This window comes from Prionailurus bengalensis, chromosome A3 (assembly GCF_016509475.1).
Source record: "Prionailurus bengalensis isolate Pbe53 chromosome A3, Fcat_Pben_1.1_paternal_pri, whole genome shotgun sequence".
NCBI lineage: Eukaryota > Metazoa > Chordata > Mammalia > Carnivora > Felidae > Prionailurus > Prionailurus bengalensis.
The window spans coordinates 14,418,164-14,436,517 of NC_057354.1; the positions used below are offsets into that span (position 1 = coordinate 14,418,164).

The 18,354-nt window shown below is 55.1% G+C and overlaps 1 protein-coding gene across 1 annotated transcript; it reads right to left on the reverse strand.

Moving 5' to 3' along the window:
• Window positions 1-716: 716 nt before the first annotated feature.
• On the reverse strand, window positions 717-17,197 carry SLC2A10 (solute carrier family 2 member 10). The gene is made up of 6 exons (XM_043553794.1): window positions 17,094-17,197; window positions 8,118-9,398; window positions 7,544-7,666; window positions 5,581-5,716; window positions 2,582-3,383; window positions 717-2,316 (listed from the first exon to the last, which is right to left on the reverse strand). The coding sequence occupies exons 1-5, from the start codon at window positions 17,095-17,097 to the stop codon at window positions 3,305-3,307; spliced, it is 1,623 nt and encodes a 540-aa protein (XP_043409729.1). The 5' UTR covers window positions 17,098-17,197; the 3' UTR covers window positions 717-2,316; window positions 2,582-3,304.
• Between the last annotated feature and the right edge of the window lie 1,157 nt (window positions 17,198-18,354).

Consider the following 18,354-nt stretch of genomic DNA (forward strand, 5'->3'; position numbering starts at 1 on the left):
GATTCTTCCCTCCATGACGCTTTCCTCCACGTTCAATAACACTCCCTCCAACTTACTCAAGTCATGCTGCTTTGGCTACTCGATTTGCTTGGCATTGACTTCCAAAAGCCGTGACCCTTTACAGAGATTACGCTGGGAGCCCCAAGAATCCAGACGCAAGGGGGGCCTCAGAGGGAAAGGCCTCGAGAGCCAAGGCACGCACAGAAGGCCGTAAGTTAGCCACAGGCATGTTTTGTCCAGCTTAAACCCTATTTTTCACTTAAGCATCGATTGTCACTATTAACAAATCGGGAAATTTGGCACTCAAGTCTGAGTTGCTGGATTTTCTTGAAAAGCCAGATGGTCGGGCCACGACAGGCCCACAGTCCTCCACGGCAGCCACCAGCTGGAACTGGATGTCAGACGTCCCCTTTGGAGACAGCCTGTGTTTGCCTGGTTCCGAGGACAACACTCCTCCCTACTAAAACTCACCACAACCGGTTCTGCTCATTTACAGTCCCTGTCCCTCCACTGAGTTTATGACCCTGACCAAAAAGCGGGGAGTCCGGTCTAGGACTGGAAAAGCATTCTCTATGCTGATAGGAAAGGGGAATTGAGAGAGGCTTGAAGAGAGATCTGGATCTGAACGGCCCTCCAGGACAACAGATGTGTGCGGGTGCACATTTTAACTGGGCTAAAGGATGTGTTCGTTGCACAGAAGTCACAAATAATCACACCCGGTTGTAAATATTCTTTATTACAAACTCCATACCCCGCCAATTAATTCCCACACAAGGGTTTTGCAGGTGGTTTGCCAAATTCTTGTCTCCAAAGCCAACGATCACTGCCCTGCAGCCACGACTTGACAAGATCACACTAGGAATAAACGCCCGGCGACAGAGGAGCCCCCCGCCCCTCCCCACAGCCCTGAAGAACAAACGAGTGTAGTTTCGACATGAAACGCGGGCTGAAATTTTCGTTTACAAATGCGGGTCAGATCGTGTTTGTTGTGAGGGGTAACAGCCTTCGAATACGGGAAGAATATTCCCTGAATTTGTCGTGCCACTCACGTGTCAGCCACAGACGCGACAGACGCGCTCGCAACGTGCATGGCTAACATTGTATCCATCATGCCCTTAAGCCTGGGACACCAAGGAAGCGGTAAGTCAAGCCCCCACTGGCAGCACACCCCCAGTCCCCTGGTGCCAAGACACCCCCCACGTGGGCGGTTTTGCGTGACCACGTGACATCCTGCAGGCAGCATCGGGAGGGGGGTGGGATGTCCCCGTGTCTCTCGTAAGATACGCAAGGAACCTCCAGGGCAGAGCGAGAGGTAGCGAGACAAGGAAGTGATGGGTTTTTAGCATCTATTACTTTTGTTGTTCATAGAATTTATTGAAGTGTGAGCTTAAATAATTTAATTTCTCTAAATGGCTTTGTTCAACAACCAGCTGGCAAGAGTCCTGAAAACTTAATGACGGGCTCTCACGAGCTAGGCTGAGGGGCCTCCCGCACACCACTGGGTGCAAGAGAAGCATCTAGAACAAGAGGAGACAAGCCGAGAGTCCAGAGTCCAGAGGCCACGGAGCAGGCACAGATGACCAAGGTGGTCCCACGTCAGCGCCCTGAGTCTGCGTTAGCTTTTCATTTGCCTCAGCATCCGGGAACTCATCTTTTTTGTTTTTTAATTTTTTAAGTTATTATTTTTGAGAGAGAGAGCATGCGTGTGAGCAGAGAAGGGGCAGAGAGAGAGGGAGACAGAGGATCCGAAGCGGGCTCTGTGCTGACAGCAGAGAGCCCGATGCGGGGCTTGAACTCACGAACCATGAGATCATGACCTGAGCTGAAGCTGGACGCTTAACCGACTGAGTCACCCAGGCGCCCCGGAACTCACTTTTGCCAGGCCCTTCCTCTGGTGACCTCTGGCCTGAGTTCCTTGCTTAATCTCTGACTCACCCCTCAGGGGCTGACCCTTAACAGTGTCTCAAAGGTGGGGGCCTCGGTAACTGAGGGTGACCAGAACCCCCCCCCCAGGCCCTGACTAGCTGGATGGGACCAGCTGAAGACCCTCCTGCAGTCAGACAGGGGTTAAATACACCCCCGGGGGCCCAATCATCCCCATTCTGTAGATGTGGAAACTGAGGCTAGAGGGAGTCGTTACCCAAGGCGACAGAGGCAACACCAGCATCCAGGCTTGTCAGCCTCCAAACCCATCTCCTTTCCGCAGAGCTGTCCTGCACCATCCTGGAAACAGCTCCCAGGGCTTGCTTCACACACCATGTCAGCTCTTGGATTCTAGTGCATACGATTCTGGAATTCTATTTACCATTCCCCTAACTAAAACTCACATCCCCTTGGGGCGCCTGGGTGGCGCAGTCGGTTAAGCGTCCGACTTCAGCCAGGTCATGATCTCACGGTCCGTGAGTTCGAGCCCCGCGTCAGGCTCTGGGCTGATGGCTCGGAGCCTGGAGCCTGGAGCCTGGAGCCTGTTTCCGATTCTGTGTCTCCCTCTCTCTCTGCCCCTCCCCCGTTCATGCTCTGTCTCTCTCTGTCCCAAAAATAAAATAAAAAACGTTGAAAAAAAATTAAAAAAAAACAAAACAAAAAACTCACATCCCCTAAAGAGATGGCCGGCAGCTTGAGAGCAGGGCTCACGCTGAACCTGTGTTGAATTAGCAGCATTTAGAATTCCAGCTCATTGGCATCGGATGTGATCTTAAAGAACTCCTTGGTCCAGGTCCCCCATGGTACATATCGGGGAAACTGAGGCCCACGGTCATGTCGCGATGACACCAGGGAAGCGGGACTAGAACTCAAGCAGCCTATCACCCAGTCTGAGCTGCTGGTGACTGTGGGGTCACACAGATCGTGACCTGAGCTGGCTCCCCTCTCACCGAAAAGTCCCAGCCGGATGGAAAAAGAGAGCTGAGAGTATAGTGTATCCTCATCTGGATTTGGGGGTGATGCCAGAAGAGACTTCCTTCCAGGACCGGTTCCTTAGAGGTTCTCTGAGAAAGCCCAAGGAGCAAAGGAGACTCCATGAGATGTTGTCAATATAGGTCCTGCAGGGACGTGCAGAGACAATGGGGAAACCGAGGCAAGAAGGCACATCGTCAGGGGCCCTCAGAGCCTGAGATTCAAAACGAAGACTTCTAGGTTCTCAAATTTTCTCCTCTTTCACCCGGGGCCAAACAGACCTCTTCTAAAGCATGGGTGACTCTTACAGGACCACCTAAAACTTGTGCCCCAGGGGCCAGGCAAGCAGGAAGCTGGAGACTGTCTGCTAAAGCCATGGTTCCAGCACCTTCCCAGGCAGACGGATTCCTCAGGAGGCGGCAGCGACCTCGATGCGGGTGTATGGGATGCCAGCAGAGCTCTGCCGGGGGCCAAAGCTCAGGGCGAACCTGTCAAGGAGAGTCGCAGGGCGGAGGTGGGGGGAGGGGGACAGCGAGTGTCTCCGTCTGTCTCTGATGTCAGGGCTTGATATCTGAACTCTAGGGACTAACTAAAGTGAGGACTGCCAGACCCTGTCAAAGGCCCTCACTTTGACCTGTCTCCTCCTGAGGTCATGGCAGACCCAGCTTCCTTTCCCCCCAGGCTGGTGGCCCGGCCTCCGCCATGTGACCCCAAGTTACCAGCCTGCACTCCCCTCCCTCAGCTGCAATTACGTCCTGCTTTAGCCCGAAGCCGGCTTCCACCTGCCTTTCTGCCTCCTTAGCTCCTCATCCCAGAGGAGGCGGCTGGAATCTTCTCCTGCTATCAGATTAAAGCCCGTTTCGTGTATGTGTGTGTGTGTGTGTGTGTGATCTTTTTTTTTTAATGTTTATTTATTTTTGAGAGAGAAAGAGAGCGTGAGCGGGGAGAGGCAGAGAGGAAGACAGAGGATCCGAAGTGAGCTTTGCGCTGACAGATGTGGGGCTGGAACTCACCAACCACGAGATCGTGACCTGAGCCGAAGTTGGACACTCAACCGCCTGAGCCCCCCCAGGCGTCCCTAAAGCCCCTGTTTCTCAGCCTCCCCTGCAGGTGGGTGTCGCCAGGTTCTGTACAAAGGATGTGGGTGGAAGAGACAGGTGCATCTTTCCAACTGCGTCCCCCTCTGGCCCTCCCCTCTGCCGGGACTGTGGCGGCTCACCGTCCCGGGCTGTGTGGGAAAGGTAATACGGCAGAGAAGGCAGAACGAGCAGACAGAAGGAGCCTGGGACCCCGGATGACCTCTCGGAGCACAGCTGCCTCCCCAGCCGTGTTCCGAGCAGCCAGATCCGTTTCCTAACTGACAGGGTTGGGCTGCGGAGGGGTCATCCAGAAAACAGGGGGTGTTCCCCTTGCAGAGAACAGTCCGGGGTGGGGAGGAGCGGGTTGGAGGCCGTTACACTGGACTAGCTCTGCGTCCCTTCGGGGACCAGGTTGGGTGGGACTTGGCAGGCCGGGCAGCTGCGGGAGGCGAGTTCTAACTCACTATTAGAATGACTTATTTTTAAAAAATCGTTTAGGGCCTCCCAGGAATAGAATGGGCAGTCAGGTGCTGGGGACTGCTTTTACTACAAGAAGTAACCAGGGACATTTGCCAAAGGCATGTAGGATTACAGGTCCCTTCTGATGCCCCTATTCCTCTCTTCGCTTATTTGAATGGCCCAAGGCCCCACGAGGCTGAGATTCTCCACTCCTCGCTATGATCTAAAGACCTGCCATGATCAAGCTCCACCAACTTGGATGGTCTGATCTTCTACCCCGCCTGCCACCCTCCCTCCCTCTGTTCCAGCCACCCTGGTTTCCTCGTTGTTCCTTGCATATGCCAGATATGCTCCCAACCTCAGGGCCTTTGCACTTGCTGTTGTCTTTGCCTGGAATGCTCCTCCCCCTCATCTTTACATGGCTGTCTCCTTCTCCCGAACTTAAATCGCACCTCCTCAAGGAGGCCTCCCCTCTCTGACCACCTACTCTAATTTGGCCACAACGCCTTGCCCCTCTGTCCCCCTCTCTGTGAATCAGGCCTTCTCAACAGATTTCACTGTGTCCTTTTCTTCCAGCTACATATCACTCCCCAAAATGCTCTTGCTGATGCCTTGATGGGCTTATTTTCTGTCCCTACTCTCAGCCTCCTTTCTGCTTGTTTATTTAAGTCCCTACTCTCAGCGGCTCACTGTCTGTTTCCAAAGGCCCAGACACTGCCTGGCACAGAGTAGGGGCTTAATAAACACCCACTGAACTGAGTAGATTAAGCCCACAATTCTCTGTGTGTGACTTTAAAAGGCCACCGTTATAAAATTTTCCTCTACGCTTCTCCGATTCTAAGATGCTGCGACATTAGCATTTTACTATTCTAAGCTCATGTGATCCCATAACGGCATGGTTTTAAAATTCCCATGAGCCGGGCCTTAACGTCACATGAAATTCTGCTGTAGGTAGAGATCAACGACTCAAGGGAAACAGCTCCTGTATGAGGCCAAGACAAAACTGACTGCATCCAGGCACTAAGAGGGTCAGGAAGAGGAGAAAAACGCTCTCTTGCACACAGAAAGTGTGAGGACTAAATCCTGAACTGATTTGCTCAGGATCTGATGTGACTCTTTCCCAAGGCCCAGCCCCGTCCCCTCTCACCGTCTCCTCTGGAACAGCTGGTCTATCTCTGCCAGTGACTGGCCTTTGGTTTCGGGGACAAATACATAGATGAAGCCCAGGCCGAGGACAGCGGTCAGCCCGTAGAGCAGGAAGGTCCAGGACAAGCCGATAGTGCCTGGGAACAGGAGGGCGGGAGTGTGGGCAGGGGCCCAGCCCAAGCCGGGGAAAGGAGACAATGAGGGAAGGGCTTTGTTGAGGCAGAAACACAAATTATGTTCCAGAGCCATTACCGTTCTCACCTCAGAGGCCACGACCTCTGAGCAACCTCCCTGACCAGCTTGGCCTCCATGTAATCCCCAAGCCAGCAAGGAGAGAGCTGGCCTGGGAGTCAGGAGGGCTCGGGGCCAGTTGTCTCCCTACCTGCTGGCCTTGGGAAGGACGCGTTGGCCCATATGTGAAATGGGGGTGGTCAGGGTATGATACAATTCTCATCACTCCCTCCCGCCCCTCCCCCACCTCCCCGTCCTCCCTCCCTTCCTTCCTTCCTTCCTTCCTTTCCCTCTCCTTCTCCCCCTTCTCTCTCATTTACTCCACATAAAGGGGATGCTCGAAGGCTGAGGCAATAGGAAGCAGCCTGGCTCCCCTGAGACTGGGGGTGGGAGACTGACACTGTGGGCAGATCCTTCTGTCAGCCTTTCCCACAGGCCCCAGGGGTGCCTGTGCCTTTGAGGAGGAAATGCTCGGCCGCAGAAAACAGGAAAATAACTGACCCCTAAGAACTGTGCCTTGGGGCTCACAGTGAAGGAGACCTTCCCACTTTGGCCCCGGTGACCAGTGGCCTTGGGCCAGGAGCGTCTCAGCAACTCGGAGGTCCTTTCTGGGTGTTCTCAGCCCAGGACACTCCCCACCCCCCCCCGCCCCCGCCCAACCCTACCATGGCTCAGACTGGGTTCGAATGCCAGGTAGGAAGAGATAGTTGTCATCCCAACTAGATAGAAGATAGAAGAAGCTGACAGGTGGGCATGAGCCTGTTTGAGCCGGTTTAGAATAAAAAAGCTCACAACTCCTATACCCCCTGGTCTCAGACACATTCTCACTAGTGTGGGTGTCGACTGGCACCCGGTCAAGCCTGGAGACTTTTACATTCTGCACCAAGTCTGATTTAGAGAATAGTTGTCTTGCTCCAAGTAGGGACTTTTCAAAAACTCCCCTGCTTTAACGGTAGGGGCCTTTGGGCTATGGTGAAGAAAATGGGCTTGTTGGTGGGGGGTGGGTACCAGAGCCCCACACTCAGGTCTCCAGACCCCCCACCCCCCCACCGGGGGCTCGTTCCCTCCCCTCCCACCCCAGTCAGATGGCTTCCAGATGCAAGACTGGACGTTTCAGCTCTTCCCTCCTTCAGCCCCAACTCCCAACTGCCATTCAGGCCGGGCTACTCACTGATGGGGCCTGGAATGGAGTAGAAGCTTCAAAGGTCGTGTCTTCTCTCGTCGTGGTTGCCTTGCCTCCTCCCCCCTTCGCGCTAGCCCTCCTTTGCGGAGCCGCCCCTCCAACCTCCGTCCAGGCGGTTGGGTGAAGCGGTCCCCCACCCACCCTGACTCCAGGGGGTGGTATACACCCCAGGACGGGCATCAGAATCTTACAGCCCTCCAGGTAGGGATGGGCATCCCAGGACTTGGGTCAGAACACCGGGAAAGAAACGCTCTCCTTCCGCGGGGATGCCCAGCCACGACATCCACAGGTGGCCGTCTCGGCCACCACGAGGCCGGGCTGCCTGGGAAGGAAGCCCACCGCGCGGCCGGCAGAGCGGAAAGAGAGTGGAAGCTGGTGACAGCTTTGTGGCAGCCCGTGGGTCAGCCTCCCGCTCTCCGCGACTTAAGACAAAAATCCTCCCTTTGGTTCATAAACTGGTGTTCTGGCACTTGCACCCCCACAGGTACAGAAGCCCTGGCTTCCCGGATCTAGAGGGGACGGGACCTCGGAATTAGGTCACAGGACTCACCGATGAGGTCGAGGAAGGAGAGGCTGACGAGGAGGTTGCTGGCCCAGTTGAAGCTGTTACAGAAGGCGAAGGCTCTGCCCCGGATCTCCGCGGGGAAGATCTCGCTGAGGACGAGCCAGGTCACTAGGACAGGAGAGCAGGGCAGACTGGTGGGTTGCGGCGGGGACCGGGGCCTGGCACCCCCCGGTCCAGCGGCAGCCCCCAACCACAGAGTGTCAGGCCCCCGACACCCACCCCGCCCGCTGCCTCCCTCCTAATGCGGTAAGAACTCCTTCTGAGTAAACCCCGAGTGAGCTATCCAGGGGAACATTCAGGTCTTCTGAGGCTTGAAGCTTAAATAATTTGGGGGCCTTTGTAAGGAAAAAAGAAAAAAAAAACCAACTAGGAACAGGAAATTAGGCCCCGCCCTCCGAAAGAGTGCCCACCAAGGGGCACGGCCAGTGGAAGCTTCACTGGCCTCACGCTCAAGCCACCTCTGGTGTCCTTCTGAGACCCTGACTGACGCGGTCCCCAACCTTTCCCGCTGGGTGGGGTACAAGGCCGCAGAGTCACCTGCGAGAGAACCCTCACCTACCTGGTCCAAATCCAAAGGAGAAGGCGCTCACAAAGACCATCAAACAGACCAGCGCGGCCCAGTGCAGCAGGACGCGCCCTGGGGCAGAAGGGGGTGCCGGGGAGGCGGGGCTTAAGGCCGGCAGGGCCGGGGCCGTGGGGTCCCCAGCTCCGGGAGGAGGCTGGATCGTCTCAGAGGTCGACAAGGCCGGCCTCCCTTGGTTCTCACTGGTTGTCGGCGGTGGAGGCGGAGCCATGGCCCTCGGCAGGCCGGAGTCCCCAGGGAGGCCTGACAGCCTGGTGGCATTGGGCACGGCCAGGCAGCTTGGGCCGGAGGCCATGGGCACGGCAAAGCTGACAAGGCCTATGCCGCTGACCGACAGGGCCATGAGGGCACAGCCGGCCAGTAACAGGGCCCTGCGGCCCGCTCGGTCCACCAGCCCCATGGCAGTCAGGGTGGCCAGCACCTTCACGGCCCCGAGTCCCACGGAGGCCAGCACCGCGGAGGAGCCTCCCCGGAAGCCCACCGCCTGGAAGATGGTGGAGGCGTAGGACAGCACATTGGGCTGCCCCGTCAGCTGCTGGAAAATCACCAGCCCCAAGCCCACGGCGGTCCGGCCTCGCATGTTCTCCCGCGCCCTGAAGAGGTCCAGGAGGGAGGATCTTGGCCTCGCCGGGCCCGGCTTGGAGGTCCCGCCTCCCTGGAGAGGAACGAGGTCCTTGGGCGCTGGAGTCTGGGCGGTGCCAGCCGGGAGATAAAGGAGGCTGAGCGACTGTAGGAGGGCAGGTGCAGCGGCCCAGCTGAACATACGCCTCCATCCCCAGGGGGCGCCAGCCAGGGCGTAGTTGAGTGCATAGGAGAGCAGGATGCCCGCGGCGACGCCTGCCTCGTAGAGGGACACCAGCACGCCCCGCTGCCGCGGCCCCACCAGCTCTGACACATAAATACAGCAGGCCATGGAGGAGAGAGAGATGGCGAATCCAGCGGCCAAGCGCCCCAGGACCAGCCAGGCCAGGGAGCCCGCCAGGCCTAGGCTCAGGCTGCCCGCCAAAAGCACCAAGTTGCTCCCAAGGATGGCTCGTTTCCTGCCATACTGGTCGATGAGGACGCCGCCCACCAGGGAGGCGAGGAGAGCCCCCAGGAGCAGGCTGCCCACCAGGAGCTCCTGCTCCGAGCAGGACAGCCCGAAGTCCAGCTGCAGTGGCAGCAGGGCACCCGATATGACTGCCAGCTCATAGCCGAAGGTCAGGCCACCCAGCAAAGACACAGAGGCACACAGGGGCAGGAGCAGTTGGGGACGGCCTGGAAAGCAAAAGTGACAGGAGCAGAGTTCAGGACGGCTCCTTGCCAGAGCATCCGTCCGTCCAGCTTTCCCTCCATCTGTCAACCCCTCCATCGGTCCATCCAGCTACCCCATCAGTTACCCGTCCATCCATCCGCCTGCCCATTCATTCATTCATCCATCCATCCCCTCCCCCCTTCACCCGCCCACCCCTCCACCCATCTACCGTCATTCTCCTATCTGTCCATTTACTGTTCCATCCGTCCACCCACCAATCCGTTCATCCCTCCGTCCACTCCATCTGTATTCACCCGTCGAGTTATTAATCAATCTATCCGTCCATTCCCTTCACCATCCACTCCTCCGTCCGTCCGTCTGCTCCCTCTACCACATATTCATCCATCCATTCCCTTCCTCTAGCCCTTAATTCACCATCCACTTATTTACTGATGCACCTGTCCACAGACACAACCATTCATCCCCCGTCTTTGTATTCCATCCCTTCTGAACCCGTTCACACACTTACCCATCCATCCATGCATGCATCCATCCAATCATTCAAAATTTTATTTATCTGGCATCTACAACATGCCAGACTGTGTTCTTGGGGCTGGCAGTACAATGGTGTTGTCGTTATATATATATATATATATATATATATATGGTAGACATTTATATATATATGTGTATATATATATATATATATATATAGATCTTCAGGTGGTGATAGGAGTCACAGAAAAAAGCAGGGAATGTGGGTTGAAACTGATAGAGGAATTCAGTTTTAAATAGGGCAGTCGGTTAAGGCTTCTCTGAAGAGGGAAGATTTGAGCAGAGATCTAAATTGAGTGAGGGTGAAAGCCATGTACAATCTGGGAGAAGAACATTCTAGAGAGGAAACCGCAAACACAAAGGCACTGAGGCAAGACAGTTTTGGGTATGTTTGAACAATAACCATGAATATTAATAGCTAGTGCTTCTGTGGCACTTACTAAGCGTGTCTTAAGAACTTTATGTGTACTTACTCGTTGAATTCTTACCACAATCCTAGAACATATTATTATTCGCATCATCCTTTAAGGCTCAGTGAGGGTAAGAAACCTTTCTCATGGTCACACAGCAAGTGGTGGCAGATGTCGCCAGAGAGGACAGGCTCTTAATCGCTGTGCTATCAGCAGAGGTCGGGGTGGCTCCGGTGACAGGAAATAAAGAGACAGGAGAAGTAGGCAGGGGCCTGATCACGTGGAACTTTTTAAGTCGTGAAGACGGTAATGAATTTCATTCTTAGTGGAAGGAGGCAAGTCTTTGAAGGCTTGAGCTGGGCAGAGAGAGGTGATCTATGGTAGTCACCAGCACATGTGACTCCTGAGCCCTTAAAATGTGGTCAGTGTGATTAAGGAACCTCATTTTTTATTTTATGTAATTTTAATTAATTTACACGTAAAAATTTCTGGCTAGCAGCTACCATATCGGCACTACAGTTACAGGTTACTCTTAATTCTTCTTTTTAAAAAAAATTTTTGATGTGTATTTATTTTTGAGAGGGAGAGAAAGAGACAGAGCGCAAGCAGGGGAGGGGCAGAGAGAGAGGGAGACACAGAATCCGAAGCAGGCTCCGGGCTCCGAGCTGTCAGCACAGAGCCCGACGCGGGGCTCGAACTCACGAACCGTGAGATCGTGACCCGAGCTGAAGTCGGACGCTTAACCGACGGAGCCACTCAGGCGCCCCAGTTACCCTTAATTCTTCATTCACATGCTTACACTTAGATATTTCTAGATGCATCTAGACTATTCCAGCAGTATCTAGCTCACCCACGCCCATGCTGGCCCTGACAAGAACACTGATAATACTACAGCCAGATTCACTGTGTTCTCTGGACCAGGCACTGCTTTGAGCACTTTCAGTGCAATAACGCATTTGACTTAATGTAACTTCATGTGGTGGCTTTTATATTATTTATGAATGAATAGACTGACCACCAGAGGTGAGGTGACTTATCTCAGGTCAAAAGTAGCTGAGCCTAGATTCAAAGCCAGGCAGGCGGTCTGGCTCCACAATCCACACCCTTCACCACTCCATTACAAAACCTTGGCAAATGGCGATCTTGCTCTCTTCTCTCTTGCCTCTACCTCTCCCCATCTCTGTCAGGCAATTTTTGTGCAGGGGAAGGAGTTTCATAGGTGGGAGGCTCACCCCCCATTTCTGTTCCCCCTTCTCCCTCCCAGCCCTGCCCCCTGGGAGGTAACCCCCTACCTTTCCCTGGCTGGCCCCGCGTTTCCTGCTCACGACCCGTGAACAAACCCCCTAGGAAGATTGTGCGACCCAGGTCCTGCCCTGTCTTCGCCTCCCTTTGCCCCCATCTCCCTCGGTTCCTGGAGTTCACTGGCAGGAGGGAAGGTTCTTTCAGGCCGTGTGAAGCAATCAGGTGAAAACAGAATTTGTTTGCCATTTCCTCAGCTCCTCTCGAGTTGAAAGGGAACCCAGCCAAGGGACTCGGAGGCAAAGGTGACTGTCGACAGGTTCCGCTGGATTTGGGTCACGGTGGGAACAGCAGAACAGCAACGATAATAGTGAGACAGAATAGTAATGCTACCGGGTGCCATTGATTGAACATCTCCCCCACGGAAAGACTTTAGTGCCTTCTGTTAACTCATCTTCACAACCGCCCCGAGGCGGTGCAGGTGCAGTTGTCCCCACTTCACAGATGGGGAGGTAAGGCTCAGACTCTTCTCACAGGCGGGAAGCAACAGCAGCAGGCCTCCGACACTGATCCAAGTGACTCCCAAACCCATATACTTAAGAGCTCTGCTGAACTGACCTCAAGCAAGAAGGACAATCAAGGAGAGGTGGGGTGGGAGGAGAACAGGGGTGCAGGTTCAGAGAGGGAGGGGAAATACTGATACATTAGCCCTCAGGGAAACCCAAGTCACAAAGCATAGTGAAACGGTGGTGCCCCAAGAAACCACGAAGGAGAGGCCCCGAGGAGTCAAGGCCATTAGAACGACGAGGGAAGTACATTCCCTTCCTAAAGCTTTCCATGGCTCCCATCGCCTGCTCCGTCAGGTCCTTAGCGTGTCATTCCAGGCCCTACCTGAGCTGAAAGCCCCAGCCGAACGCCTCGGTCACTTTCCCACCCCGGCTCTGTCCGCACCTCCCCACCTGCCTCCCACAAGCCCTGCACAACTGGTTCCCAGCACACACCATCCATTTTCACGCCCACCTACCCCTCCTGCATTGCCTGTGCTCCCCACAGGTCCACGTATCCTTGTGGGTCCCAGCTCACGGTCACCTCCCAGAGGGGTCTTGAGTTGCACGTGTCGGGTATTTGGCAACCCCCCCCCCCACCCCGGCCCCCACCCCGTCCTCTCTTGGGGCTCTGGTCTTCTTTGCCCTTTGTCTCTCAATCTGCTGGTTTGGGCAGAAATGGCCGCCCCCACCTCCACCCCCACTGCCTCACTCCAGGGCCGTGGCCATGACCCAGATCTGACCAACCAGCAGGTTCCCAGGCCCTGGGCAGCGATGAAAACCACTTGGCTGAACCTGGGCCAGTGTATTTGCTCACTGTAGTTTACCTGCTTGGAGCAGTTGGGCGCCATCTTCCCCCTTGGTGGGGGCGGGGGGGTGGGACGGTTCCCATGTCTGAGGCCATGGGATTTTCAGTGACTACCTTTTTTCTTTTTTTAAAATTTTAAAAAATGTTTTTATTTATTTTTGAGACAGAGAGAGACAGAGCGTGAGCAGAGGAGGGGCAGAGAGAGAGGGAGACACAGAATCCAAAGCAGGCTCCAGGCTCCGAGCCATCAGCACAGAGCCCGACGCGGGGCTCGAACCCACGAACCGTGAGACCATGACCTGAGTGAAGTCGGACGCTTAACCGACGAGCCACCCAGGCGCCCCACCTTTTTCCTTTTCTTCCTACTTTTTAAATTTCTTTTTCTTTCTTTTGTTTTGTTTTATTTTGTTTTGTTTTGGTTTAAGCTAGTTCAAGGGAGGCCCTGGCTAATTCCTGTACATCTTCCTCAACTTTCCAAGCCACGTTTTTCACTTCCAACCAACTCTGCATTCCCCCTTTATTTGCTTACACCATCCCAAGGTTGCTGATGTGTCTTCCTTATTAAACTGGGAAGGGCAGGGACGGAGACTTCCAGTCTGTGCATCCTGAGCCCCAGCCCCATGCTGCCGCCCAAGAGGGGCTCCGTAAGATTTCTGCCGAATGAACCAATGACTGAGCTGGGGACTAGGGAGGTGTCACTGCGTGGCATTCCAGGGGCCTGTGTCAGATACATGTGAACCTAAGAGAATGCTCCAGGACAGCCGGAGGGGTCCTGTGAAAGCCTCAGTCCTTCGGCTCACAGCCCTCAAGGCTCCCACTCTATTCTATTCTGAAAAGATGCCAAGTCCTGATAGTGGCCTTCAAGGCCCTGCAGGATCTGCCTGCTCTCTCCTGGCTCCATGCCAGCCAGCTTCCTTGCTGTTACACCTCATTCCTGAACTCAAGGCCTTTTACCAGCTGTCACCTCTGCCAGGAGAGCCTCCACCCCCCCCCCCCCCGCCCCACCCCATTCCTTCCCTCTTTCCCTCTGGTCTTTGCTCAGACATCACCTTCTCATGAGGCCTTCCCTGGCCCTCCACGTAAAACTGCAACCTCCCCATCACATCCAGCACTTAAAAAAAATTTTTTTTTAATGTTTATTTATTCTTTGAGAGATAGAGAGACAGAGCATGAGCGGGGGAGGAGCAGACAGAGAGGGGGAGGCACAGAATCCGAAGCAGGCTCCAGGCTCTGAGCTGTCAGCACAGAGCCCGACGCGGGGCTCGAACCCACGGACCGCGAGATCATGACCTGAGCCTAAGTTGGACGCTTAACTGATGGAGCCACCCAGGAGCCCCTCACATTCAGCACTTCTAACGCCCTTCCCTGTTTATTTGTCTCCATGGTACTTCTCACCCTCTGGAAGAACAATATATTCTACATATTTATTGTTCTTCCTGACCAGAATATTGGCCCCCAAAAAAGAACAGGAATTGTTTGTTTGTCCTTAGCTGTCTCCCTGATGCCGAGGACAGTTCCTGGCATTCAGCAAATACTTGTTAAATAAACAAGATGATGGAATGAAGGAACTCTGGGGGGCTTAGGGAATCCAGAGAGAAAGGATCTGGACTCTTGGGTGTTTGGAGACGTCTAGGGCCTGGAAGCGGCCACGCTCCACAGCAAGTAGAGTAGACTCTGGCCCCCCAAGTTCAAGCTAGCCTGGGTTTGGGAACTGCTCTCCCTTGCTATGAACTATCCGTCTACATATAGGTTGTATGTGAAGCTGTCTCACACTGGAGGAAATCCCTTAATCCCCTAGGCCCCTCCCTGTGGAGGACAGGGCTTCCCAGGGAGAGAATCAGGGAGTAGAGGAAGGGGCAAGAGGTCACCCTCCCGTGGGTGACCCTGGAACAGCATCTCAGCCAGAAGTCACAATGCATTGGGGCCCTCCCCTACCGGAGATCTGCCCTGGCTTTCCCTGAAGCTCCAGGGAGAAGGCGGAGCAAAACTGAAATATGCAAATACCCTTACCTGGGAGGCTGGCCTCCAAATGTCCCAACACAGCTCATACTTAGGGAGCACTCACCACCGCCGGCCAGACCGCCACTTCTGGAAGCTCTATCTGTATCAGCCGACTTAATCCCTACAGCAAACCTATGACATGGGCCCTGCTGTCATTCCCATTTGACAGATGCAGCAACCGAGGCACAGAGAGGTGAAGACATTTGCCCAAGGGGGCAGTTTTGTAAGTGCCAGAGCAGAGGCTCACCTTGGCCAGTCTTTGACTCCAGAGTCCCAACACTGGGGGTGATGAAAAAGGAAAGCTCACGTTAAGTGACCGTTCACCGTGGGTAGGTGGGGGGCAGAGCCCTTTTTGTGCATCTGCTCGTCATTTTCACGGCTGCCTTGTGATAAGCGTCTTGTATGTGGGTCGTTCCATAGATGAGGAAGCCGAGGGCCAGGGAGGTTGACGAGATGATGGACCCAGAAGTGGGAGAACGGGAGCTGGAACCCAGGTCTATACACAGGACCCAATCCCTGAGAAAGGGAGCCCGGGAAAGCAGCATGGGGTCTCTGGGGAGGACAGAGCCCGGTGCCAGTTCGATTGTACCTCCCTCCTTCACTCCCACTCAGCCCCAGTTCTGTCCTTAGGTGATGTTCAGTCAACAGCTGTTGAATTAACTGAGGAGGCAGCAAAGGGGTAGGAGGGGCAGGTGCAAGGGACCAGGGTCAAGCTGAGTGTTCTTGGGAGGACCTCTCTGGGCCCAGGATTCCCTCGGGCTCTGGGGCAGTGTGCCTTGAGGGTTAAGAGCATGGACTCTGGAGTCAGAGCTGGAATTGGTGATCAGTTGTGCCATGACTCTGCATGAGAGGCTGGGTGGTACGGTGCTTAGGAATGCAGACTGGAGCCAGAGTGCTGGGGTTCCACCCCAGCTTTTTTACTCCACAGCTGTGTGACCTTGGGCAGCTCCCTTAACCTCTCTGAGCTTCCCTATCTACAAATGTGGATATTAGTCATATCTGCATTGGATGCCTGTCTAGCTTACAGCCACTTGTTAGCTATTACGATTCTCCACAGAATGATCCAGAGTTGAGTTTTTAAAACACAATTAGGGTCATGTTCCACCCCAGCTTAAAAGCCTTCTCCAGCTTCCCCTGTCATTCGGAATAGAATTCAAACCGCTCACCATGGCCTACAAAGGCCTACACAGTCTAGCCCCTTGCCTAACTCTGACCTCCCTCCCACCCTTTTCCCCTTGCCCACTGTGCTCCAGGTGCACTGGCCTGACTATACCAGCTCACTCGTGCCTCAGGGCCTTTGCACCTGCTATCCCTCCCCCTAGAAGCTCTTCTTCCAGATCTTAGCAAACCTGTTTCTCAGCTCCAGTGCCTCCTCTGGCAGGCCTCTGCTCTCTCCCTACCTAAAGAAGCCGCCTCCCTCTCCAGTATCACATGACCTTATTTTGTGTGTTCCCCCGCATCCTATCACTCCTGGAGATTATTTTATTCATTTACTTGCTCATCCAGCTTCTCAACTGGAATGCCAGCTCCATGGAAGAGAGGACTAACGTCTACTTTGTTCCCCGCTGAGTCCCACAGTAGAGGGACGAATGACGGAGAGACCACACGAGGCTCTGGATCCAGAGAGAGACATGGAGATCCTAGTCCCCTATAGCAACAAAGAAATTCTCTAGTCCCCTCCCACGCACCCACCCAGCCCCAGTGCTGGATTCCAGTCTCCCGTCTCCCTCATTGACTATCTCGGAAGCAGAAGTTTCGCCCGCGTTGCTCACGGCAGCATCCGGAGGCCTGGCAACAGAAGTGGTCAGCAAACTGATGAATGAATTTGCTCCTTTCGGAACCTCGATTTCTTTATCTGCTGGCTAGGAGCGGTCTCACTGGCCGGGGGTGGTTGTAAGGCTTGGAGCGGTCAGGAGAGGGCCTGCCCTGGGTCCGCAGCCCAGTATCAAGTAAAGAGCACTCTCGGGTCACTTTTTTCTGGGCAGAAAGGAGCCTGGAAGGAAGTGCGCCCGCGTCCCCTCCCAGCGCGCAGCCAGCCAGGCCCGCGGTCCCCACCCGAGTGGGTGGTTGGTGGGCGGTGGGGACGGTGCAACAGGGGGCGGGGCGCGCACGGATGGGGTCGTCGGGGCTCCCTCGCGGCAGCGCCGGATCTCCACTTACCCATGGCGAGCTCGACTCCCGTGCGAGCGGGGGCGCCGGAGGAGCCGGGGGCGCATCCCCCGCCGGAGTCCCCGCCTCTGTCGCCCGACAAACTTTCCGGCCCGCCTCCCGCCCTCCTCCTCCTCCCCGCCCGCCTGTCCACAGCGCCACCGCCACGTCGGCGTCGGCCGGGCCGGCCTTGGCCCCCTGTGCGGGACCATCCCGGCCTGGCTGGGGTCCCCACCCACTGTGCTCCTCCTGGCTCCCGCCCACTGTCATCCCTGTTGTGGGGGACCCCCACATGCTCCTCTCCCCTGTGCTCCCTGCAGCCCACATTACTAGTCCGGCCTCTCCAGCGTGTATACACACACACACACTCACTCACTCATGTGTCTACTGGGACCGGGACACTCACATACCTGATTCAGCCACTCAGACGTTCCCTGGATTCCCTGACCCTTCATTGGACAGTTGGGACAGTTGGGACACCTCCCAAGTACCCACAGGCACCGTGGTGGGCCTTAGCCGCGGGCTGGAAGAACAAGACAGACATTTTTTTTTTTTGTAACTTAAAAAAAAAGTTTATTTATTTTGACAGAGTGAGAGAGTGCACGCAAGCAAGTCGGGGAATGACAGAGAGAGAGAGAGAGAGAGAGAGAGAGAGAGAGGGAGAGAGGCTGATGCCGGGTTCAGCCATGAGATCATGATATGAGCCAAAGTCAGACGCTTAACTGACTGAGCCACCCAGGTGCCCAAACAAGACAGGTCGTGTGTGTGTGTGTGTGTGTGTGTGTGTGTGTGCGTGTTCTTGTGGAGTTTGCTTTCTCGTGGGGGAAGAGGAGAAGTGCATGACTGCAGGAGCCAGAGATGCACCAACAGTGATTAGGGCTGGGCAGGGAAGGAAACCAGGCTGCTGGATGTACAGGCCCAGGTGGCTGTTCCAGCTGGGGGCCTGGGACAGCTGCCCTTAGGGGGGATATCTGAGCTGAGACCTTAGGTACCAGGCAAAAGGAAGAGCAAAGGCGAAGGCCTCCATGGAGGGAGCTTGTGGAGTATAAAGAACAGAAGTGAGGCCATCGTGTCTGGAGCACAGGGGGAGGTGGGGAGAGCGGAGAGTGGAGGGAGATAGAGCCCAAGGGAGGGGCTGGCCAAGGCCAGATCGGGTAAGGCCTTGGGAGGTCAGGGGAGGGAATGTGGATCTTATTCCAACGGACACAGAAAGAACCGGGGAGGTCCAGTGGGTTACGGGGAGCAATGGCAGAAACAGGAGGACCCGAGTGAC

What these genes read in the sequence shown, in the direction of transcription:
- SLC2A10 (XM_043553794.1), bottom strand. An exon ending in CTCCTTTGGATTTGGACCAG is followed by an intron (nt 7,667 to 8,117) that starts GTAGGTGAGGGT and finishes CTCCTGTCCTAG; the next exon opens with TGACCTGGCTCGTCCTCAGC. An exon ending in CAGCTGTTCCAGAGGAGACG is followed by an intron (nt 3,384 to 5,580) that starts GTGAGAGGGGAC and finishes TCTCCTTGACAG; the next exon opens with GTTCGCCCTGAGCTTTGGCC.